Source organism: Dryobates pubescens, chromosome 23 (assembly GCF_014839835.1).
Source record: "Dryobates pubescens isolate bDryPub1 chromosome 23, bDryPub1.pri, whole genome shotgun sequence".
NCBI lineage: Eukaryota > Metazoa > Chordata > Aves > Piciformes > Picidae > Dryobates > Dryobates pubescens.
Genome location: NC_071634.1, coordinates 14,654,327 through 14,678,733, shown reverse-complemented (window position 1 = coordinate 14,678,733; position 24,407 = coordinate 14,654,327). Strand labels below are relative to the sequence as shown.

The following is a 24,407-nucleotide window of genomic DNA, read 5'->3' as shown; positions in this document are numbered from 1 at the left end:
TGGGGACAGACTTTTATCAGGGCCTGTTGTGACAGGACATGGGCTGATGGTTTGAAACTAAAAGAGGGAGTTTAGCACTGGATAGAAGAAAGGAATGTTTCACACTGAGATGGCGACACTGGCCCAGGCTGCCCACAGAGGGGGTAGAAACCCCACCCCTGGAAGTGTTCAAGGCCAGGCTGGACTAGGCTCTGAACAGCCTGCTCCAGTTGCAGATGTCCCTGCTGACTGCAGTGGAGTTGGACTGGATGACTCTTAAAGGTTCTTTCCAACCCAAAGCATCCTCTGATCACGTGTGGTCATCTGTGCACCAGGTACAGGTGCTGACACAATCTATACCAAAATGTCAACAATCGAGGCTGTTCTGTGCATGTGTCAGTGAGGGAGGGGGACTAACACAGGCTACACCTCCATCCCTAAGCCTCTCCTCTTAAAAGTGGGGCTGGTCCAGCATAGCAAAGAGCTGCCCACAGCATCAGCACCAACCCATGTAGCCAAGCCACTACCCTGCACACAGCGCTGTGAGTTCAGCACACAACAGAAGAAGGATCAAAGACCTGCAACAGAGAGAAAACCAAAACAACCCCCCAAAACATCCCCCTTGTTGCTTTGTCTTTATCCAGATGAAACTGGAGGCTCTGGCAACATGTTTGTGCTTTGCCAGGTGGTTGCAACTGCAGCGTTGCTGAAGCTTGGAAGTTTGGCTTTCTGCTGAAGTGTTCTTCCAAGGCGCACCCCAGCAAGGTGCAACCTCTCCTTTCTGAGGGAGGTTTTGGAATCCTACCCCAACACAGGCTCCTTTGATGTGTCATTGGCCCTGCATTAGCCCTGACACCACAGGGCTTTACCTCTGGCAGCACAGTGACAGGCAGCTGAGGGCAAAGAAAATTCCCAAATGGAAGGCTGAGCAGCGTTAATAACTTCAAGGCTGCCGGTAGATCAAGCCTGTGACCTTTTGCTCCTTCTCCTGTTCTACCTGACAAAAGGGCCAGATTACAAAGCAGTGGAGGTGGAAGGTGTCCCTGCCCATGGCAGAGGGGCTGGAACTAGATGATCTTTCAGGTCCCTTCCAGCTCAAACCACTTTGTGATTCTCTGATTGACAGGAGAAACAAAAGCAAACCCTGCAGTCACCCCACTGCCAGCATGCAAGGTGGGGGATGTTGTGGTGCTGCCACTGGGGTGCCTGCTGGTATGGGGATGGGCACTGGCAACCCTTGTCCAGCTTATACCTCTCAAATTTCTTAAAATCAGGAAATTATTTGGCTTGCATGGGGCCTTAAAGACCATCTAGTCCCAAACCCCTGTTGTGGCCAGGGACACCTTATACTAGACCAGGTTACTCAAAGTCCCATCCAACCTAGCCTTGAATGCTTGATGAAGGATGTCTGAGCTCCTCCAACAGCCACCTTGTGACCACCAAGAGTTCTGGACCCATTTGTCTTCCCTAAGCACCTTGCATCCTTCAGGTAACCCATTTTTTTAAGTCATCCAGGGCCTTCCTTGTGCTGCTGTGTAAGAATCGAACCAAAAAGCCCTAAATTCCCAGGAGAAGGGTCAAATATTGCACCCTGCTTGCATCTGAGCAAAGTCATGCTCAGATTTCTAGCAGACTGAGAAGGTTGTGTTTTGCTGCAGCTTTCCCAAGCCCAGCTGCTCACCTCCCCTTATGTTCAGTGCTTCTCACACTGGGCTCCCCAATAGGTTCATTTAGTATTTCCTTCCCCCTGATGTTCAGAAGTCTGCTTTCATGAGCTATGTGCCTGCCAAGGGCTGACCACTGTCTCCTCCCTAGTTAGGACACCAGCAGAGCAGGGCCAGCAGCTCTGCAGGACCCAGCTCCTGATACTTTAAATTCAATGTCAGCAGCCCAAGGCTTAGTGTGGGTCTCTTCTAGATCTTCTTGATGCCTGGGTGTTCATTTTCCTCCTACTCCATGTGGAACCACATCCTGTGGCAGCAACAACCAGAACTAGCCCACTTCACTTCCCAGGTGGCCCCTTTGGCTAATTCTTGCAGGAATTCCATGTATAGTCCAAGATGATATATTTGGGGTGTTTTTTTAAGTGTTGAAGAGAAATCAAAATGTGGGGGGAGCAGAATGAATTTTCCTGGTCCTTATACTGTGGGTAGAGCTGTAAAATATAGTTTTACTTAAAGAGAAGCAAAAAATTACTGAAGCCCCCAAACCTACCATGCACACACCCACACACCCCCAGGAAGAACCACACTGTCCCCAGTCCCCTCCACCAGACAACAGCATGGGTAAATACAGCAAGTACAATAAAATGCACCCCTGTGATGCTGAGCAGAGGGCAAAAAGGGAGATTTAAATCAAAGGGGTGGTACAAAGAAGATATTCCCTATCCTTCCAATGGGAAATGCCAATGGAACTGGTGGGAGTCTTCCAGTGAGTGCATTCTTCATGGACATCCCCTCAATGAACTCTCATATTCACTGAAAATATGAGAGGTTTCCTTTCTCCTCATCAAGCTCATTGAGCCAAAGCAAAGGAAACTGCAACCCCAATGTGGTGAGTTGAAATTTCCCCCCAACGTTAACGTTGCCAGACTAACTCAGCTGGAAGCAAATGAAGGCTGTACCTGCTTGATACAGCTGCACCCCCAGCTCTACTTGAAAAGGCAAACATCCTCCAGGAGCTACCACCAGCAAGGGGAACGCTCCTGTCCAACAAACACAAGGAGCTCGTTTACAGAAATAATTGGGGGCTGGCGGAGGAGGGGGAGGGGAAAGCCCAGCTCCATTTTCTGCCACGGGCTCTGTTCTTCAGGAAAAGACTGTGGAGCATTTAAGTGAACTGTCTGGGTTAATGACAGCTGATGTCCCATATCCCATAGCAGCAGTCATGACCTTCAGGCCTCCCCTGACTGACAGGCTGACCCCAGTCACTCCAGGGTGCAAGGTAAATGACAACCAAAGAAGAAAGAGAGAGAGAAGAGAAAGAAAACTTGCTGCCGGCTTTGTAGCCAAGCTTCCTAATAAAACCTAATTCAAGCTGTCAGGGTGAAATGAAGAAAGTGTCAACAGGGGTTTTCAGAGAAGTATTCCAAACGTTTGGCTCAAAAAGCCGGGAGCTGGGCTCCCTCCCCCAGCCCAACGAGGGCTGGAAAAATCCAATGTGCAAAGGAATCTTAATAACCTGTCCAGGGGGAGCCCTGAGGAGGGACCCAAGGGGACACTTTTCTTCCCTTCCCTGCCAAAGCCAATCACTTCTGTAATGGTGACGAGCACAGAACTCGGGAGGGAAGTGGCAGCGGAGGGGCTGAGCGAAAGCAGCGTCCGTGTGAAACGGGCCTGCTCTGACAGCTTTAGCCACAGAGATGGCTAATGGTGACCTGCAGGTTAATAGCCCTGGGAGCCACCAAAGAGAACAACCTGCCACTGGTAAAAGGTTGAGATCAAATGCAGGGTGAGAAAAGTTCTGTGCCTCCACACCAACCGGTGAGCTACCACGTGCTGCAGCGGAAGGTAGAGAAGAAAATGCCTCTTCAAATCACTATCCTGCACACAAAGGAAGAGGATTAAAACCCTGAAGAGCTTTGTGTGGGCACTGAAACCTCTGGTGACTCCCCAAGACACCTGAACTGCAACGTCCAGCGTCCAGCACAAGAAGCTGCCAAGGGCAGCGAAATCCCACTGCACTGTCTCACCAGTGTGGTGCTGCAAACAAATGGGAAGAGGGATTGCTCCCTCCAGTAAAAACCCCTTTATTCATTTCTGTACCCAGCTGCAGTCATTACTGGGTGCAAAAACAAAAGAAAGCACCAACTTGCAGTTTCTGGCAAGTATTGCTGCCTTCCTGTCTCACTCGTGGGCAAAACCAGCATCCAGGCACCTTGGGATGGAGAAGGGAGGGCAAAGACATGGAACAGTTCAGAGGCTTTCCAAAAACCCCAAACAAATGAGATGATTTGTATACAAACTCCCAGGGGAAACAAGGCAAACAAAAGCTCCAAACCAGCAGCCCAAACTCATTAACACACAGGGCAGATAAAACCTCAAGGGAAGCACAGAGTCACAGAATCATTTCAGTTGGAAGAGACCTTTAAGATCATTGAGTCCAACTGCTAACCCAGCTCTGCCAGGATGCTACTAAACCATGGCCCTTAGCACTACCCCTCCACCACCCCCCACCTCCCTGGGCAGCCTGGTCCAGAGCTTGACAACCCTTTTCAAGAGGAAATTGTCCCTCATGTCCAACCTAGACCTTCCCTGGTGCAACCTGAGGCCCTGTCCTCTTGTCCTATCACTCATTATTTCAGAGAGCAGCCTCTGGGTGCTTCTTGGAGTGAAAGGCCCACAACTCAAACCAGTGTTCGAGGTGTTGCCTCACTGGTGCTGAGTACAAGGGGACGATCCCTGCCCTGCTCCTGCTGGCCACACCATTGCTGATCCAAGCCAGGATGCTGGTGACCTTCTTGGCCACCTAGGCACACTGCTGACTCATCTTCAGGCCACCTGTTAACCAACACCCCCAGGTCCTTTTCCACTGGGTCCTTTCCAGCCACCCTTCCCCAAGCCCAGAGCATTCACAGGGTTGTTGTGATCCAAGTGCAGGACCCAGGACTTGGTCTTGTTGAACCTCATCCCATTGGTTTCATCCCAGCCTGGCCAGATGCTACAGTAGAGCCTCCCTAAATTCAAGCAGATTGACACACCTGCCCTCCTTATTGTCACCTGCAAACTTACTGAGGATGTCCTCGATCCCAGATCACTGACAAAGGCATTAAAGACAACTGGCCCCAATCCTTAGCCCTTTTGCAAAGCTGATCAGCTATTTGCCCCACTGGCCACTGCTCCAAGGAGACCATCAGCCACCACATGTCTGGACAAGGCATATATAATCAAGCAGCTCAGCAGCATGAAGATTTAAGGAAGAGAAGTCACAGTTTGAACCTGCTGAGATCTTTGAGTGCAGAGAAACCCTCCCCATGACAAGCATGAACCTACTCAGCACCCACCTCAGGTGAAGGTCTTCCGAGAACTTCAGGCAGGCATAGATGAACTCCTTAATCTGATTGTAAACCTTAGGCACAAACTCAGAAAAGGGAAACTTCTTTGGAAAAGGTTGCTGCAAAAGACAGGAGATAATTCCAGTCAGAGAGCAGATACCCACCAGGGCTGAGCACTGCTCTCCGGGAACCTGTCCCAAGCACTCGAGGTCATGCTGGTATTCAGCTAAGGCCAGCAGTGGAACAAGCCAACGCTTATGGTAAGTGACACCAACATTTCAGCCAAGGGAAAGACCTGAGAATCACTTACAGATGGCACATGGGTGTGTAAGGGCTTTGGAGTCTAGAACAGGCTGGGAGGAAGTTTGCAAGGGGACCCTTGTTCCCGCTCCCAGCTCCCCTAACTCCTAGGAAAAAAAACCTCACTGGAGAAATCCTTGACTTTAATCTCCCACCATGCACAAGGTGCTTTGCTTGACCACCTCCCACAGTTCTGCTCAAGGTGAGTACTTGGTTACAAAAGCAAAATCTAAGAGGAAACAGATGTAGGAAACCAAAATTTTCCAACTCCTAGCACACAGATGGCTGAGAGGTGCAGAGTGTAATAACAGAAGCCGGACCCATGATGAATCCAACCAAGAGCTACAAAGATGCTGAGGGAATTGGAACATCTCTGTGAGGAGGAAAGGCTGAGAGCCCTGGGGCTGCAGAGCCTGGAGAAGAGCAGACTGCTCAATAGCTGAAGGGTAAGGGGCAAGGGGATGGAGCCAGTGGTGCCCAGCAACAGGACAAGGGGCAATGGGCACAAACTGAGACCCAGGAGGGAAAAATTCTTTGCTGTGAAGGTGCTGGAGCCCTGCAGCAGGCTGCCCAGAGAGGTTGTGGAGTCTCCTCCTCTGGAGAGATTCCAAACCCATCTGGAAGTGATCCTGTGCTACCTGCTCTAGGTGACCCTAGATGATCTCCAGAGGTCCCTTCCAATCCCTAACATGACTTTCTGAACTCTAAACACTTAACTTGGATTGAAAAACCCTCCCAGTCCTAATTTAGTTCACCAGACTTTGGAGCTCACTGGCTGCCAGATGTGAAGCAGAAGGCCAAGCAGGCTTTTAAGGGACACTGTTTAGCTCAGCACTGGCTACACTGAGGTTTTGTAAGCTCACACCTTTACAAAAGCCAACATACACCACTTGGCTGGGGATTTTTGTTAAAAATATGAGACTAAACCAAAGAAAAGTCAATGCCATGTTCATGAAATGGAAATCAAATACCAGTGGAAGGAGAGATTTCCAGTGTCTTGCCTACTGCAAGCACTGCTCAGCTGTGGCAGTACACTGTGATCTGAAAAGCAACCCAATGAGGCTTGCACTTTCTTCATCCACACCAGGAGGAATATTTGTTCTTTTCCCCTGGTTTTGCCTTTTTTTTTCCCTCCTCTCTTTTCTCTTCAGTGGTTTATTTGGTTTGGTGGTTGGGGGGTTTTCTGACCCTTCCTTTCCTTTGCAGTTCTTAATGTATCTACCAAAGGTGCAGAGTTTTCCTCCACCAGCAGATGTGATGTGCCATTTGCTCCATTTCAAACCTACCTTTTCAAGTTCTGCATCCTGGAATGGGAACTGCCCAACTATTTTCTTATAAACCTCTTCATTTGTCACTGGGATGGGGCTGTAGTTATCTGAGTCAAGTATATTTCTAGGAAAAGAAAAGAAACATTAGAGAAGCACTTCTGTGACAGCAGACAAGCACAACTGTGCAGATTTACTGCTTGAAGAGAACCTTTCATGAAGCAGGTGCCAGCCTAAAGTGCTCACTCCAAGGGCTTCAACAGATTTCACTTCTGGAACAAAACTTCTCTGTAAGGTACAAGCTTCTGAGTTTCCTCCAAGAGCTTCTTACCTGAAAACTCCTGACCATTTCTTCAGCAGGGTTTCACTATATTGGTCTTGGATCTCCAACAACATGTCAAAGAGCTGGTTCACTGGGAAGCCATATCCCTGCAGAAGGGTGTGGGGAGAAAGCAAGTTCAGATCAGAAAATGTCACCCACAGGCAGCTGAAGATTATTTTCCCTATTTAGTAAGGAGCACACAGCCAAATTCTCCACCACAGAGGAGTATGGAGCTGGTGGAGGGATTTAGGTGGTAATTTACTGAGGTGGTGGAACAAGGAGCTATTAAAGGCTGTGCTGGGTTTGCAGGAGGCACAAGAGCTCGGCAAGGTGGCCAGGGCTTGGTTCTTGCCCACGGGTTGGCCACCCAATGCACAGAGCAAACCAGGTTGTTCATAGGATGCCAGAATACATGCAGCATGATGCCTAGAAAAAAGTCAGGCCACCACAGCAAGCCCCCACCAGCCACTGAACCCCACTGATCAACACCACCTGTGAGCAGCCCAGCCACCGAGCAAGATAAAGAGAGGTCACCAGCAGCTGCATACCTGGAGTGTATCTGCAAAGAGGACAATGAGGTTCTTCAAGTCTAACACCAGGCTGGGGTCTGAGCAATAGGACTGCAAAGAAGGGGAGAAAAGAAAACATGGTTTTAACTGTGGCACATGGGGAAAATACTGCCCTCAGCTCTCCTGTGTTATCACTTGAGGGACAATAAATACAGAGGCACGCCGAGCAGTCTCAGGAGCAGCAGCTTGCATCCCACAGCCCATGCCCTAACAGCGGCCAGGGAGGGCCCTCTGATAAGGCTATCTCTCCTCCTAACACAGGGCTCCTGAGGCTCTCCATGATGAACAGGGACTCTGGTTGCTCTAGAGATACCTGAAGTGTCTCTAAGATTACCCAGGAGCTGCTGGGGAAGCGAGAGGAGATGAAGCAAGTCAGCAGGCTGTCATCCCAAGACGGCAGCAGAGCCTCTCATTCAATATTTAACATGTTGTGTCTGATGGTAATGAAGCATCGCAGCCAGGCAGCCCCCAGCCCTGAGCAGGGGCTGCGTTGCTGAGGGATTCAGGCTGGGAGAAAAACAGGCTGCTTGCCTGCACTGCACCAACATTCATAGGCAGAGAGACACCACCAGGAAATATTGTGGCTCAAGACACTGCTCAAAACCCTGAATCTCAGAATAACAGAATCCCAGCACAGTGAAGGTTGGAAGGGACCTCTGGGGATCACATAGTCCAACTCCCCCTGATAAAGCAGGGGCACCCACAGCAGGTCACCCAGGATCACAGGTGGGTTTGCAATCTCTCCAGAGCGGGAGACTCCACAGCCTCTCTGGGCAGCCGGCTCCAGCAGCCTCACAGCAAAGAAGTTTCTCCTCAGGCTCAGCTGGAACCTCCTGGATTGCAGTTTGTGCCTATTGCCCCTTGTGCTGTCACTGGGCATCACTGTCTGTTTCCATCCTTTGGCCCCCCACCCTTTAGCTCTTGCTGAGCACTGATCAGACCCCCTCTGGGGCTGCTCTTTTCCAGGCTCAACAGCCCCAGGGCTCTCAGCCTTTCCTCCTCACAGAGATGCTCCAGGCCCCTCAGCATCTTTGTAGCCTCTGCTGGACTCTCTCCAGCAGTTCCCTGTCTCTCTTGAAATGGGGAAGCCAGAACTGGATGCAGTACTCCCAATGTGGCCTCACTGGCAGAGGAGAAGGGGCGGAGAAGGTGGCCCAACAACTTGAAAACGGACCCATGGAAGTTCATGAATGCTTTGTCTTTTATGGTCAAGTGCAATTTTTTCAGCTGGTTAACCACCAGGATTTTCAGAAAGCTCCAGCACTCCCAGCTGAACCAGTACAACATTACATAAGCTCATAGAGAACTGGAACAAACTTGCACTTTTTTTCCCCCCTTGCAATTGGCTTTGATTTTTTCGCTCAAGCAGAGACACATCGAAGCCATGGGGAATTTTTCCCAGCTTTTTTTGGTAAGAAGAAAAATCTTCTTCAGTGTCCTTTGACACACAAATGATTTGCAATTTGATAGCAGCCCATTCACTGCCACGACCTTTAAAGGACTATCAAACAGGGTCACCATGCTAAAGGAGACACTTGCTCTTCCCCACCTCGCTGGGACAAGCTCACTCCCTCTGCTGGTGCTTTGCCAGAGCCAGCAGCAAAGATACAGGAAAAGAATTTTCCAGTAGCCCAAAATATTGAGAGTTTGGGACAGGAAAATGAATCATAGAATTATAGAACAGTTTGGGTTAGAAGAACTTTTAAAGGTCATCCAGTCCAATCCCCCCTGCAGTTAGCAAAGACATCCTCAACTAGATCAGGCTGCTCAGAGCCCTAAACAACTGGACCTGGAATGGTTCCTGGGATGAGGCTTCTACTACCTCTCTGGGCAACCTGAGACAGTGTCTCACCACCCTCACTGTAAAACATTTTTTCCTTCTCTCTACCCTAAATCTCCTTCTGCTAGTTTCAAACCATCACCCCTTGTCCTGTCACAGCAGGTCCTGCTAAAAGTCTGTCCCCACCTTTCTGATTGGCCCCTGTAAGTATTGAAAGGCCACCAGAAGGTCTCCCTGGAGCCTTCTCTTCTCCAGGCTGAACAACCCCAACTCTCTCAGCCTGGCCTTACAGCAGAGGGCTTCCAGCTCTCCCATCATTGGTGTGGCTCCCTCTGGCCCTGCTCCAACAGATCCTGAGCTGGCCCCAGCACTGCAGGTCAGCAGAGCAGAGGAGCAGAATCCCTTCCCTCAACCTACTGGTTACAACCTGCTCCACAGCGAATCAAGAGGCAAAAATCTGGAGAAAGCCTTTGTGGTTAAGAGCAGGGTGCCTTCAAGTCACTGTTTCTAGCTGGGTCCTTTGAAAAGAGGCAGGAGCAAAGGCAGGATTTGCAGCATGTCAAGCCACCCTCAAGCAGCAGTCGAGTGACCCATGGCTCTTACTCACCGAATGTGTTCTCAGCGCTGCGATGGTCTTGGACAGAGCCATCTCCCACAGCTCATCGATGTAGGCTCGATTCACCAAGCCCTGCGTGGTGTGGAGGATATGATCTTCCACTACAAAAAACCTGGTGCAGAGGAGGAAACAGCACTGTGAGCCAAAGTTCTGGGCTGGAGACAGCAAAAGAGGTCTGCAAACAGCACGTGTGAGGGATACGCGGCGGCAGCACATCCACCTCTCTCCAGAGCAAGCTGGAGAAGAGTCTGTATCAAAGATAGCCACCAGCAAACACTTCTCTTTCACCTATTTTTAACCTTGTGGTATTTTCTGTGAGGTTTCAATGTGTTCTAGGAGTGAGCTGAAACACAGTTGCTTGGAGTAACATAACTCTAGGTATACACAAAGGTGGAATTTCCTCTCTCTAGTTTCTCCACTCCGTTACTTCATCACGGAATCACAGAACTGTCAGGGTTGGAAGAGACCTCAAGGATCATCTTGTTCCAACCCCCCTGCCATGGGCAGGGAGACCTCACACTACAGCAGGTTGCCCAGAGCCCCATCCAGCCTGGCCTTGAAATCTTCCAGGGGTGAAGCTTCCACCACCTCCCTGGGCAACCTGTTCCAGTGTCTCACCACCTTTACGGGTGATTAAACTCGGCTCCAGCCAGCAGCAATAGCACTACAGCTGGTGAGCTGTAGGGGAAAATACTGCAACTGCAAGGAAAGAAATAACTTTATCTGAAAGGGAAAATATTTGAACTGATGGGAAAAATACTTTATCTGAAGGGAAATTACCCAAAGTGCAGGGGGGAAAAAAAAGAATGGAACTGCAGAGGAAAAAATTCTGCTGGGAAAAATACTTTATCTGCAGAGAGAGAGAGATACATTAACTGCAAGGAAAAACACTGCCACTGCAGGGAAAAATATTACAACTGCAGGGGAAAATACTATAACTACAGAAAACCCCATGTTAGCTACAGGGAAAAATACTACAACTGCAGGGAAAAATATTACAATTGGAAGGGAAAACATCTGAGCTCCCAGGAAAGTAAGGAAAAATACATTAACTGTCAGGAAAAATACTTGGACTGCAGGGAAAAACACATCAGCTGCCAGGAAAAATACTTGAACTGCAGGGAAAATACTGTAAGAACAGGGGAAAATACCTTTAAGTGCAGAGAAAAATACTACAGCTGCAGGGAAAATATTGTAACTGCAGGGGGAAATGAAATAACTGCAAGGAAAAAAATAGTTGAACTGGTGGGAAGAGATGGCAACTGCTGATAAAATACTCTCTTAAAAACAGATATACCACATGGTCACAGCCATTCAGGGGTCATCAGTTAAGTCCAGTCCCCAGTTATCAGCTGTACTGGCCAAGAAGCAACTGGGAGCAAGGGTGGCAGCACACATTTTAAACAGCAGCACACGGAAATCTCATCTGCATTTCGTCAGGGAAATGCAGCCCAGGGGCAGGGAGCTGCAGGAGGTGAGCAGCACACATTACACCTGTGATGGCTGCAATTAGACCTTGGAATTATTATTGTCAGCTGATGAAATTTCATCATCAAACCCTATGCTTGGTAGATGAGGGGTTGCAGAACCTCCTCTAGAGCTTCAGAGGATTATGGGATGTTAGGGGTTGGAAGGGACCTCTGGAGAGCTTCAAGTCCAACGCCCACAGCAGAGCAGGACCATATCATCTAGCTTGGAAGACTCCTGTCTACTTTGAGGGCAGTGAGAACTCAGAGTGTGGGAACAGAGGTTTAACTATCACCTCCTCTACAAGGGAAAAAAATCAAAGAATAATTATCAAATATGAAGGACTAACTAAGGCAGAGGGCCTGCTCATCTCATCTGTGGGGCAGGTGGATGCACACAGTCCACAGACATCATTTCTCCTCAGAATCCCCAGAAAAGCACTTGCTGCTACAAGAGCTGGCAGGTTCCTCCGTGCTCCCACAAGTGACACAGCAAAGTCCATGGGTGCTAGAAAACACAGACTAAGAACACTTTAAAAGCCCCAACCAACTGTTTTGGGTTTTGTTTGGTTTGTTGGGTTTTTTTCCCCCTGGTTCTCCTTTAAAAGATCCTCAAATAGAGCAACATTCCCTCCTCTCCTTTTCTTTTTGGCCTCCTAAACAACACAACCTAGACATATTTAGCCAGGACATGTATAAAAAGAAGACTTACCCTACAATTTGATTAAAATACTTCCTGTAGCCATCTAAAGTTTCATGCTGCAACAAAGCAAAAGGCAGCAAAGATTAAAACAAAGGTGGCTGAGAGCAACTGGAAATAAATTAGAGACCACCCACCAGCAACAGCATGACCAGAGGTAACCCTCTGCTCCTTCAGTCAGCAGAGCAAGTTTGAGCACTGCAGGTAGAGGACCATCATACCATGTTTGAAGGAGGCTGTAGGACCAATCTGGCTTGTTTTCTTCTCTGCTTCCTGTAGTAGTTCTCAAAGGTTTCACGGGCACCCTGGAAAACACAGAAGATTAACTCAGAACCTGGACAGGCCTGGGAGTGGGGCAGAGAGGATCCTCCCGAAGCTCAGCAAGGGCAAGTGGAGGGTCCTGCACCATGACAGGTGAGGGGTTGACCTGCTGGCAAGGAGCTCCACAGAGGAGGATCTAAAAGTCCTCGTGGACAAGAAGTTCACCATGAGTCAGTGATGCTTCCTCATGGCCAAGAAGACAAATGATATCCAGGGGTGCCTCCGGAAGTGTGTGACCAGCAGGTCAAGGGAGGTTCTCCTCCCCATTTCCCCTGCCACAGTGAGGCCACATCTGGAATACTGGGCTTAGACCTGGGCTCCCCAGTTCAAGACAGACAGGGAACTATTGGAGTCCAGTGGAGGCTACAAAAATGCTGTGGGGATTGGAGCACTCTGTGAGGAGGAAAGGCTGAGAGCCCTGGGACTGTTGAGCCTGGAGAGGAGCAGCCTGAGAGGGGATCTGATCAATAGCTAAAGAGCCAGGTACAAGAGGATGCAACCAGTGCTGCCCAGTGCCAGGAGAAGGGACAATGGGCATAAAGTGGAACCCAGGAGGTTCCATCTGAACATGAGGAACAAATTCCTGTCCGTGAAGGTGCTGGAGCCCTGGAGCAGGTTGCCTAGAGAGACTGTAGAGTCTCCAAATCCACCTGGACACTGGAATCCTGGGCATCCTGCTCTGGTTAGGCCCTGCTTTAGCAGAGGTGGTAGATGTCCCATCCCTGGAAACATTCAAGGACAGGCTGGACAAGCCTCTGAGCAACCTGATCTGGTTGCAGATGTCCCTGCTCACTGAAGAGGGGTTGGGCTAGATCGAAACTTCCTAAGGTTCTAATCTTCTATCCTAGTTAGTTAGGTGTAGGGGCACTGAAACAACCAGTTTCTAGTATTGGCAAAAATTAAGACAGGACAAACAATGGCAGAAACTGTTCCACTGCTTCACGGGTACAGAGTGATGGTAAAGCCATAAACATCAAGGACCTTGAGCAAAAGGTGCTTCTGTGGATTATAGCAATTCACCAGGCTGGTCTACAGGGCTGGGGAAAACAAAACAGTATTTTGAGCTCACTTTCTACCAACTTTATTGTGGCTCTGAGCCTCCACAAGGAGAGCCCAGAAGCTGAACATCCAAGCTCCCCTCCACAGGCATCACCCACGCCTCGTGCACCTGACTGGTGCCTCTGAGGGCTTCATCTGTAGGTGGCTTGTTTTACCCAGCCAGGCTACATCTGAGCATCCCCACCCAGGCACCAAGCCCATGAGGATCCTCAAATGCCACCAACCTGCTGCAAGGCTCAGCCGTCCGCCTCCTGCCCCGGTCCCCTAGGCTATGTAAAACCTTCCTGGTTTATCCTTGCCTGTCCCTCCCCCCTCCACACCCACACTGCTTTATGTCTGAAATTGGCTTATAAACACTTCAGAAAAGGGACAAAGTCTTGCTTTGAACTGTTCTGAGCAACTCCCCCCCCCAAAAAAAAAAAAAAGAAAGAGAAAGCTCTCATTTGGAATTCACAAAACAAACAACAAGCAACAACAAATCTCACCTGAGCAGAGCACCAGACCTCAGCCTTCTCCAGTACAGAAAAATGAATTAATTACAAGGCAAACCTGATGGTAATTTAATGATTCTCCTGCTACCATGGCATTACACAACCAGGCTGCCTCAACTAGAGAGGTCTTATGAAATGTCTGCAATGAACCCTTGAGGAGCTGTAGCCTCACTTGCCCCTAATCTTCTATGAGCTGCAGCTCCAGGCTTAAGCAAAACTTGAGCCTTGCTGATGTGCCCAGGAGCCACCCTACAGAGCACTACACTTCCCAAGGGCCCTAACACCAACAAAAGCCTTCTTATGACCATGCAGGTGCATTCTAGAGCACAAGTCCTGTGAAGAATGCCTGAGGGAACTGGGGTTGTTTAGCCTGGGGAAAAGCAGGCTGAGGGGACACCTTCTGGCTCTCTACAGCTATATCAGAGGAGGTTACAGGAAGCTGGGAGTCAGTCTCTTTTTCCAAGAGTCAAGCCACAGGAGAAAAGCAAAGTGTTTCAAGTTGCACCAGGGGAGCTCTAAGTTGGACAAGAGGAACAATTTTTTTCACCCAAGGGGTTGTCAGTCCTCAAAACAGAAGCTCTGTGCCCAGCTCTGGAGTTTTCAGCACAAGAAGGACGTGGACACACAAGAAGCATAAGTCATCAAAGCTGGGCTGGAGATACTTCACTAAGCATTTACTATAAACCTGCCTCTTAACCTTGTAGGAAAGCCCCTTCAGCTTCACAGGTTTTGGTTGCCAGGTCTTCCTTGTTCCAAGCCAACAAATGGCTTTAATAGAAAGGCAGGAACAACAAAGATCTTTGAAACCATTCCCAAAACAGTGTAGACCATATTCACATTTTAACAGTTTCCCTAAAATTTATGGTTTAGAGAGCTGCCAAAACCATCTCCCTCCTCATGTATTTTCTTTTTTTCAGCCTGTTTTAACTGCCCCAAGAACTAGGGACCCTCTCACGAGTGGCTACTCCAACAAAAAGCTGCTTCTTCTCACAAATCTCTCTCTTGACACCGTCCACATTTTTCTTGCACAGAATTTCATCCTTTCCCCTTAATTGCATTCCTTCATCATCTCCCTAGATCTGCTCATTGCTCATGGATTATATGGGCAATCTTTCTTCCCCTTGGTGGTGGTTTTAGCTTAGACCACCCTGCTTCCCACACTGGACCTGTCCAAAGCTATCCAACTTCTCAGGTCTTCAGGTAATAGCACTCTTCTTTACTCTACTATTTAACCAACAGAAATCAGCTACACTAAGGAGTGCCCACAGCAGCCCATGAGACACCATGTTCTGTAGGCCACCCATCTGCACCACCACACAGTACTGATACTTTGATGATGTTCCCCTCTCCCAGCCCCAAGCCTGGCATTTCCTCCCCCATTTAACTAACCTTGTCCTTACCTCCAGTTTTCCAACACAACATCTTGGAATTTATGGGCTGTACACAAGGTGCTGAAAGAAATGACTTTGAAAACATCACAAAGCAACTCAGGCTCAGTATCTTACAGGAGCTACTACAAGTGAACTTCTAGGTACAGGTGCAGGTACATCAGCATCTCAGGCAGGGAACTGGCTGGATAAAAGATGTGTTCCAAGGTGTCCCAAGTGTTTCAGCATGACGTGGCACCAAGCTCAAGAACATCTTCATCATCCAGTGCTTCCATAAAAAAAGCATGGAATCAGAGTCCTGAAATGGTTTGGGTTGGAAGGCACCTTTAAAGGTCATCAAGTCCAACCTCTGCAGTCAGCAGGGACATCAGCAACTAGAGCAGGCTGCTGAGAGCCTGACTTGGAGCATTTCCAGGGATGGGGCATCTACCACCTCTCTGGGGAACCTAGGCCAGTGTTTCATCACCCTCAGCATGAAAATTTCTCCCTTAGATCTATCTGTCCTTATCCTAGCCCAGAGCTGATCTCTATGTGAGCTAAGCTCAGAGCAGGGCTGTGTGAGCATGTGCCTTTCTCCTGCTCTCCATGTCCCCTAGGTGGGAAAGAGCCCAGCTTCTTCATTTCTTTTTCTGTCCCCAAAAAAGCAGCTCTTCCACTCAGTGAAGATGCACTGCACCTGCAGCACTTTTTTCTCAACAAAGTCCATTATGAACAGGCAGATCTCAAGCAGCACAGGGCAGTTCTGAGAACAAAGACCACTTGGGAAAGACTATTTAAAGGAGTAACTCCCACTCCCAACCTCTCATGGACTTCCAGATTCACCATCAACCTTCTGCAGAAGCAAGACAGTGCTAATACACATCAATACACAGCCAGCATCCTTGCTTCTTCTGGGTTTCTTGTGAGCACAACTCATAACTTGGGGAAACTACCACAGAAGGGAGAGGAGAAAGAGATCCCTTTCCTATGTGGGACAAAAGTGAGGTGCACCAGGGGAGGTTTAGGTTGGACATGAGAATCCTTTTCTTCCCCAAAAGGGTTGTCAAGGCCTGGACCAGGCTGCCCAGGGCAGTGGTGGAGCCACCATCCCTAGAGGGGTTTAAAAGATGAGGCAATGTGGTGCTGAGGGACCTTGTTCAGTGGTGGACTTGGCAGTGCTGGGTTAATGGTTGGACTGGATGACCTTCAAGTTTTTTTTCCAACCTAAATGACTCCATGCTCATCTCTTCAGCTTTAATGAGACCAGGTTTTACCCAATTCTCAATGTCTTTCAGCAAGCAGGAAGAAGCCAAAGCTATGCTTCCAAGCTGCACATTTATTGTAACCATGGGTCCAGGAAAAACCCTCAATAATGCCTCATATTTTTAAAATTACCAGGCAGAACTTTCCTTCTCAAATTAGCTTCAGAGTTCACAGAGCTGGCAATGAGAGGCAGCTAATTAAGATGGTAGATGAACACCACATAAGGGAAAATAAAATATCATTGCAAGAATGCACAAACAACAGCTGGAAAAAAAACAACCCACCACCAAACAAAACAAAACTACCCAAAACCAACAGAAGAAAAAAAAAAAGTCTCCCAATTCAGGAGCAGCAGAGAACTGAAAGCAAGAGGAGCTGTGACTTACACAGGGAAAAGCATGTGGTGCCTTTTCTGCTGCTGCAGTGCTCAGCAAATTGTTAAAATGCTCAATAAAATGAGACAATTGGGACCCAGGATGTGGAGACAATGTTTTAGATTACCAAATTTCTTCGTAGCTGGAAGGGGAAATGCTCCCTGTGTGCTTCAGGTAATGGTAACGCACTAGCTGCATGCTACAGGCTAATGCCTGTCAACAGCTCTGGGCTCCCCAGTTCAAGAGAGACAGGGATCTGCTGGAGACAGTCCAAGGGAGAGCTACGAGGATGATTGCAGGACTTGAACATCTCTGCTATGAAGACAGGCTGAGAGAGCTGGGGCTGTTTAGGCTTGAGAAGAGAAAGATGAGAAGGGATCTTATCAACACCTGTAAATATCTAAGGGGGGCCAGGCTCTTTTCGATGGTGCCCAGTGACAGGACAAGGGAGCAGTGGGCACAAACTGGAACCCAGGAGATTCCATCTGAACAGAAGAAAAAAGGTCTTTGCTGTGAAGGTGCTGGAGCCCTGGAGCAGGCTGCCCAGAGCGTTTGTGGAGTCTCCTTCTCTGGAGAGATTCAATACTTGGGCAGTCTGCTGTGGGTGACCCTGCTTTTAGCAGGGGCATTGGACTGGATGATCTCCAGAGGTCACTTCCAACCATTCTGTGATTTCCCATGTGCCATGTTCTGTGAGGAAGACTGGCCAGAACTACCATTTCAGGGAGGTTACATGCATTGAAGCCAACCTCAGTTTTATTCCAACAGGAAACAGTATACTCCTTGTCCCCCATGTCACTGAGCTGTGATGTGTCACCCCTCGCCTGGCCCAAACAGCCCCCATAGACAGTGTTGCATTTTAAATTTCCCTAAAAGAGCCAAATAATGTTTGGCATGGTATCAGTCAAACCTGAGTCCCACTTCTAGTAACCCCAGAGTCTCCTGGGCTTACCCAAAACCAGGCCCACACATACAACCTCTACCCTAATGGTTCCACAGCTCAGAGCTGCACTTTGGATGGGACCTACCACGTCAAAAGCAGGGCAGAAGTCCTGAAATCCTACAAATAACCACTTTTTATCCTCAAATTACCTAAAAGGGAGAGTTTGGTTTAAGCAAAGGAGATTGTCAAGCACTTAAAGAAACCAAGATGAGCCTCCACAGTACTAAGAAGTTCAACATGCCCTGAAGGTCTCTCAAGGCAAGAGAACACCAGTAGCCACTAATGAAACACAAAGAAGTCCCAACTCTTAAGCTGATGCTTAACTGTAAATGTAAATATTCCCAAATAAAACCAGGGAGGCACAGGAGTGCAGGTGCTCAGCACAGAGCATGTAAGCACTTTGCTGAATCAGGATCAAAAAGGAGGCTCCTGCTCAGCAACATGGAACCACTGTTGACTGTAAACACCACCTCGATACCGACAACAAGAAGATGAAGCTCAGCAGAAGGCGGTGTGGGGGGCAGAGAGCACTGAGCTGAGGCCAGCCTCTCCCTCCCAGGTTTGCAGATGTCTCCACCATCCTGGCTACACCAATTTTCTGTGCTGCTTTGCTGGCCAGCATCTCTCTACGCTGTGCATCTTCTCCTACAACACAAAGGGCCATGGGCACATGCACAGCGCCGTCTCCTTCCTGCAAGCTCAGCCCAAGGCAGGATTTGATCTCTCCTCCACCCAGGCATGACCCCAATCTGTAACCTAGATGGAAGACTATAACCCATTTCTTCTTGAAGTTGTTTAATCCCAAGTTTTCAAGTGAATTTCATGTTTCTGACACTTCAGGGCTTGTATCCAGCAGCAGTATGCCGATAGGAACCGCCTGACTTAATGCACTTGTACTCAAATCAACTGAAACCTAGCAAAGTGGAAGACAGCCAAGAAGCACAACCAAAGACCATCCCGAAGCAAAAGAGTGCTCCAGAGCTCACATGGCACCAAAATAATGAGCTAGTCAACTGAACAAAACTCAAACCAAGAACTAGCAAGAATCACAAGAGCAGAAAGCCAACTCAGAAAGGTCTCTTAGAGCTCCAGCACTCCCTTCCCTCTCTCCGATAATCAGTGTGGAAAGTTCAGTTAAAGCAAAGCTGGAAAGCAACACAAAATAACAAAAGAAAGCAAGAAGAAAGCAAAGTGTGAAGTCTGAGTCCAGCAGACACCTTCCTCCTGCTCCACCAACTAGTACAACATGATGCTGGCAGTGGTACCTGGGCTACCTCCAAAGCAGAAATGGGAAAGATGGGAGGAAATTACCTTCCCTGTCACCCCAAGCAGTGCACTGGGAGTCCAGGTGAGCTCCCAAGCAACCCCAGTCAGGCAAACAAGGAACACACAGGCATCAATGCACTGGTTTGAGGGGTAGAATCGGGGTGAAGATGCACCTGGCTTCAGCTCCCATGCAAAAGGGCACAAGAGCCACTGCTGGTTCTAAGAAAACTTAGAGGACCTGCAGCAGGTTCTGGCAGAGCTTCCCACTGACTTGGCCATGAACTAGTTAACTGTAGAAGAAAACAGGTAAGATTTCCCCCTTTCCCCCCACCTCCCTTCTTCAGGATAGATGCCCAACACCTCCCCTCTCAAAGGACTGGAGCTCCTTCCTCTCAGAAAATAAGGCCATTACACCCCCCCGGCCCAGCGCCGGAGCCGGCGGCGCAGCATTGTTCCCCGGCCCTGGCTATAGGAAGCAATATCTATTTTCCATTTAGAGGAGGGTAAAGCCTTTAATTTCGCCCTCCTGGCTGCAGCTGGAGTTCCCTTTTAACTGCTTGGCCACAGGAGTGAAGACAGTTTTATATGGAAGAAAATGCTGAAAAGGCCACTTTAATATGGTCGCCTGTGAAAAGGGGAGAGCCTTTCCTAGGGCACGGTAATGAGGGTCAGCGGGATATTACACTTCACCATATGGCTAATTTGCACAGCAGGTCAAATGCTCGATTTGCTTGCTCTAGTTGCCTTTTCTTTCCTTTTTTTTTTTTTTTTTTAAAGACAGCCCCCACAGATTAAGCTGCACTAAAACAAAACACACCACCACCACAAGAAATCAAACCTGATAAAAACCAAGAAGCGTGAGGAGGAGATGCCCTCTAATGTCGGAGCCTGGCAGCACAGCCAGCGCCGCCGTGGCCAGGGGGGTTGGTAAAAGTAGCAAGCTCTCAAGATGAGCAGGGTAAGGGATGAGGGATGTCGTGGTGTTTTGGGGAACCTAAACGGCTTTGGCAACACCCCGTGATGGGCACCTGTGCTAAGAGACGTCCTTGATTGATGAGGGGTTCTGGCGATTAGGGCTGTTCAGACTGGAGAACAGAAGGCTCTGAGGAGACCTTCTTGTGGCTTTTCAGTACTTAAAGGGGCTGATAAGAAAGAGGGGGACAGACTTTTCAGCAGGGCCTGTGGTGACAGGACAAGAGGTTACGGGTTTAAAGTAAAAGAGGGAGGTTCAGACTGGAGAGAAAGAAGAAATTTTTCATGATGAGGGATGACAAAAAACACTGGCCCAGGTTTCCCAGAGAGGCAGCAGTTGCCCCACCCTTGGAACCATCCCAAGTCGGGTTATCTGGGGCTGTGAGCAACCTGCTCTAGTTGGGGATGTCCCTGCTGACTGCAGAGGTGTTGGACTAGATGACCTTTCAAAGTCCCTTCCAACTCAGACTCTTCTATGACTCTATGACCAGCCTGGTGGCCCTCATAAGCCGTGTTTGTGTCGCACCGTGGCCCAGGCGTGACCTGCAGAGCCGCTTCCCGTCCCCGGGTCGCCTGCTGCCCGCGCAGCTCCCAGCAGATCTGGTGGATGAAGATTAGGGAACCACAGGGCCGAGTGTTTGAAGAGGGTAAACAGGCTGATTAATGAGCCTGGCTTTTGTAATCACCTCTCACCCTCCCCACCGCAGCAGAGTGTTAATTTATTAAATACCTTAACAAAGAGCCTTTAGTAGTGGCCTTAGCTTGGCTGGCTCCTCTCAGAGCACCACTAACTACATCTAATAAAGCTTTAATTAACTACTGCTTTGCCCAGCCTCTGACCTGGGATGACAAACAGTGGAGCCATGCTAGCAAGAGGAGTTTCCATCCCAAAAGAGCTTGGCAGTTTGCAGGAAATGCACTTGGCTAAAGCCAGCGGATGAAAAGGATGGAGATGAGCATCACCTGGACCCAGCTGGATCACAGCATTGTAGAATGCTCTGAGTTGGTAAAGGTTATCTAGTCCAAGCCCATTTCAGTCAGCAGAGACATCTGCAACTAGGTCACGTTGCTCAGAGCTTCCCATGCCCATGTAAACTTCTGGTGTCTGTAAGACCTTGTGTCTAAGTGTCGGAGAAAACAGAGGTTAGAGGCCAGAACAGAGAGCAAGGCTTTAAAAATGAGGGAAATGTAGCCAAAGATGTCCTGAGCTGATCCCCAGCAGCGTGGGCAGCAGGTGGAGGGAAGGGATTCTGCCCCTCTGCTCTGCTGAGACCCTATCTGCAGTGCTGGGGCCAGCTCTGGAGTCCTGAGCACAGCACAGACAGGGACCTGTTGGAGTGGGGCCAGAGAAGCCAATGATGCAAGGGCTGGAAGCCCTCTGCTGTGAGGCCAGGCTGAGAGACTTGGGGTTGAGAAGAGAATGCTCCATGGCCATTAAGAAAGCTGGGGACAGACTTTCTAGCAGGGCTTGCTGCAACAGGACAAGGGGTGATGGTTTGAAACTAAAAGAGGGAGATCTAGAACAGAGAGAAAGAAGAGATTCTTCACTCTGAGGGTGGTGAGGCACTGGAACAGATTGGATGTCCCATCTCTGAAAATGTCCAGCCTGGCCTTAAACAGGAGTCTGAGCAGTGCAAGGTGTCCTTGCCCATGGCAGGGGAGCTGGATTACATGATCTTTAAAGTCCCTTCCAACTCAGATCTTTCTGTGACTCTGTGATGATGAAAGCAGTGCTTATAACATCCTGTTACGCCTCAGAAAAACCCAGCCTGCATGGCAAAGCTGGAAAACGTGACTCATGCTGCACGGCTCAGAGCAGCTAAAAGCCACTAAAAACCTTCAACCAAGTCCCAAATCTGGGGGCTGTCATGGCAGCACAACCAAAGCCTCCCCCACACCATGGCTAACCACAGAAAATTTGGGCTCAGGTGCTGTTATCTTCAAAGAATTCAAAGGGCTGGATGGAACACACAGAAAACATCTCCTCATAAAACTACAGGACAAAGAAGGCATCAACAACTCAGCTCTATCTGCACAGTGGATCTCCCTCTCCCACCAATAAAGTTTATTTCTGCAGCCAGTAGAGCCTTTGCAGGGGTCTGTCAGGCTGCAAAATGCAGTGCTGGGAGGAATCAAAAATCTCACCCCCTCTCAAAGGCAAGAAGTGCAGAGGGTGGGATGGAGACCTGCTTCTCTTCCCAGGCTTGATCAAAGTTTCAGATTAGGAGCTTGAGATTTCAAATGCAGCAGCAGATTCTGTGACCCTTGGGTTTCCTGAGACTAAACTGTTTGTTGGGCAAGACCTAGGACCGAGAGAAAACACAAAACTCTTTGGCACACCAGAAAACTGCTGATGGGTCAAATGGAAACACTCATCTTCAGGGGAGCAAGGAGCACACTTCAACAGGAGGGCTCTGCTGACCAGGATCCATCCAGATCCAATATCCCTTTTACCTGAAATCCTTACTTACCTCTTGACTGCATTAATTCTAGCTCTACACAGTTGTGTTTTTCCCCTCTTTGCTCAATAATTTCCCTCACCACCTAGGCTGAGCTCCTACATGGTGCAGCTGAAGGCACCTCAGCTGCAAGGGAAGCCTCTGCAAGCAGCTGTAGCGCAGCACAAGCTAACTATGGGGACTTCAGCAAAGTGCAGGGATTCCCAGAGTTCTCCTAACATGACAGATAAGTAGCCACAGTAAATCTTCCAAGCAATCCAGGATGCATATTCACTTCAGTCACAGGTTAACAGGTTTACATGTTAACCAGAAATGTGTTTTCTTTTCCCTTTAATAGCAGTAGAAAAGTTCAGTGTATTTGCTACTGCTCAGTCATCAGTTCAGAGCTGCTGGGTTCATTCAACAAGAGCAGGGGAGTACAAGGTTTCCAGTCTCCACTACTCCTTTGGATTTGTTATTTCCCTTAGCTAGAAGCAAGCACCACAGCTTCTCCTTAAAGCATACCAAGCTAAGGACCACTGCTCCAGTCCAAGATGCAATTCAGCCTCACACCATGCTGGTGACAGAGAGCTGGTTTGCTTGAATAAACAGTGAACACATGGCCAAGCTTTTAAAACAGTGGTTTTGCATTTAGCAAATCACTTCTCAATATTAAAAAGAGATAAAAGTTCATCCAGGAGGAACATAAAGGCTTGAATACTTCAAAATATTTCCCTGGGGGGCTTTTCCTGGTCTTAAAATTTTTACTTTTTAATAGTGGGAAAGAAGCAGCACTCCAAGGCTGGAGCTGCTGCGCCTGACAAATGAAGTGAAGCGCAGAGCACGCGGAGCTGTAAAAGGCGAGGAGGACATTAAACTTCGCTGAGATGACAGCTCGAGCTTTCACAGCTCCTCGGAGCTAATGCTGCTCCAGAGGAGCAGAAAGCAACATGTACAAATTAAGATGTGCTAGGAAGTCTAATCTTCTCCTGTGATTGGTAGCCAAAAGTTTATCTCGGAGTGGTAGCAGCGCAACAGAAGATCCAACGCACGTTCATAGCCCGAGGACCAGTGACACTGAGAAGAAGTCAGACAAAAAAAGGTCTCTCTGTATTTTTAGCAGCTTTGATTTTGTTTTCAGATGACAAAATACATCCAGTAACAGTGTACATTTCTAAAAGTGATGCCAACAAGCAGGGCCATACACAAATCCAACCCTTTGGTCCTCCCAGCGTCTAATGGAATATTTCCTGTAACCGCTCCAAGGACAGACACACAACAGACCTTCCCCTACCACGAAAAGGCTTTTCTCTATCTACTTCAATTCTGCTCTTAGACTTCCCAGCCATCTGCAGCCATCCTGAGCACCTGATCCACCTGTCTCACACCAATGAACCTATATTGTAAATGTCCCATCCCAGAAACATTCCAGGTCAGGTTGGATGAGGCTCTGAGCAACCCAAACTAGCAGAAGACGTCCCTGCTCACTACCGGGGAGTTGGACTAGATGGAATTTAAGGTCACTTCCCGCCCAAACTATTCTGTGATTCTAAAACACAACAACATTAAAGAGCTTCTCTCAAATATCAGCATTGCCCAGAATCACAGAAACATTCAGGCTGGAAAAGACCCTCAGGATCACCAAGTCCAGCCATTAACCCTACTCTACAAGGGTCACCACTAAATCATATCCCCAGGCACCACATCCAAACCAGCTTTAAACACATCCAGGGTTGGTGACTCAACACCTCCCTGGGCAGCACATTCCAATGCCTGACCACTCTTGCTGTCCAGCCTAAACCTACCCAGTCACAGCTTGAGGCCATTCCCTCTTGTTCTATCACTGTGAGAAGAGACCAGCACCAGCCTCTCTACAACACCCTTTCAGGTAGCTGTAGAGAGCAATGAGGACTCCCCTCAGCC

At 48.7% G+C, this 24,407-nt stretch overlaps 1 protein-coding gene across 5 annotated transcripts in view; it reads right to left on the bottom strand.

The window, feature by feature from the left end:
* The window catches only part of EXOC6B (exocyst complex component 6B), a 272,044-nt gene that overhangs the window by 99,846 nt on the left and 147,791 nt on the right, over positions 1-24,407 (bottom strand). For all 5 annotated transcript variants that reach the window (XM_054172451.1, XM_054172452.1, XM_054172453.1 and 2 more), the window contains exons 9-15: positions 12,212-12,295; positions 12,003-12,049; positions 9,816-9,936; positions 7,408-7,479; positions 6,869-6,966; positions 6,559-6,664; positions 4,982-5,091 (exon numbers count right to left, since the gene is read on the bottom strand). In XM_054172451.1, the coding sequence (XP_054028426.1) occupies positions 4,982-5,091; positions 6,559-6,664; positions 6,869-6,966; positions 7,408-7,479; positions 9,816-9,936; positions 12,003-12,049; positions 12,212-12,295 (638 nt within the window). The remainder of the gene's footprint in view (positions 1-4,981; positions 5,092-6,558; positions 6,665-6,868; positions 6,967-7,407; positions 7,480-9,815; positions 9,937-12,002; positions 12,050-12,211; positions 12,296-24,407) is intronic.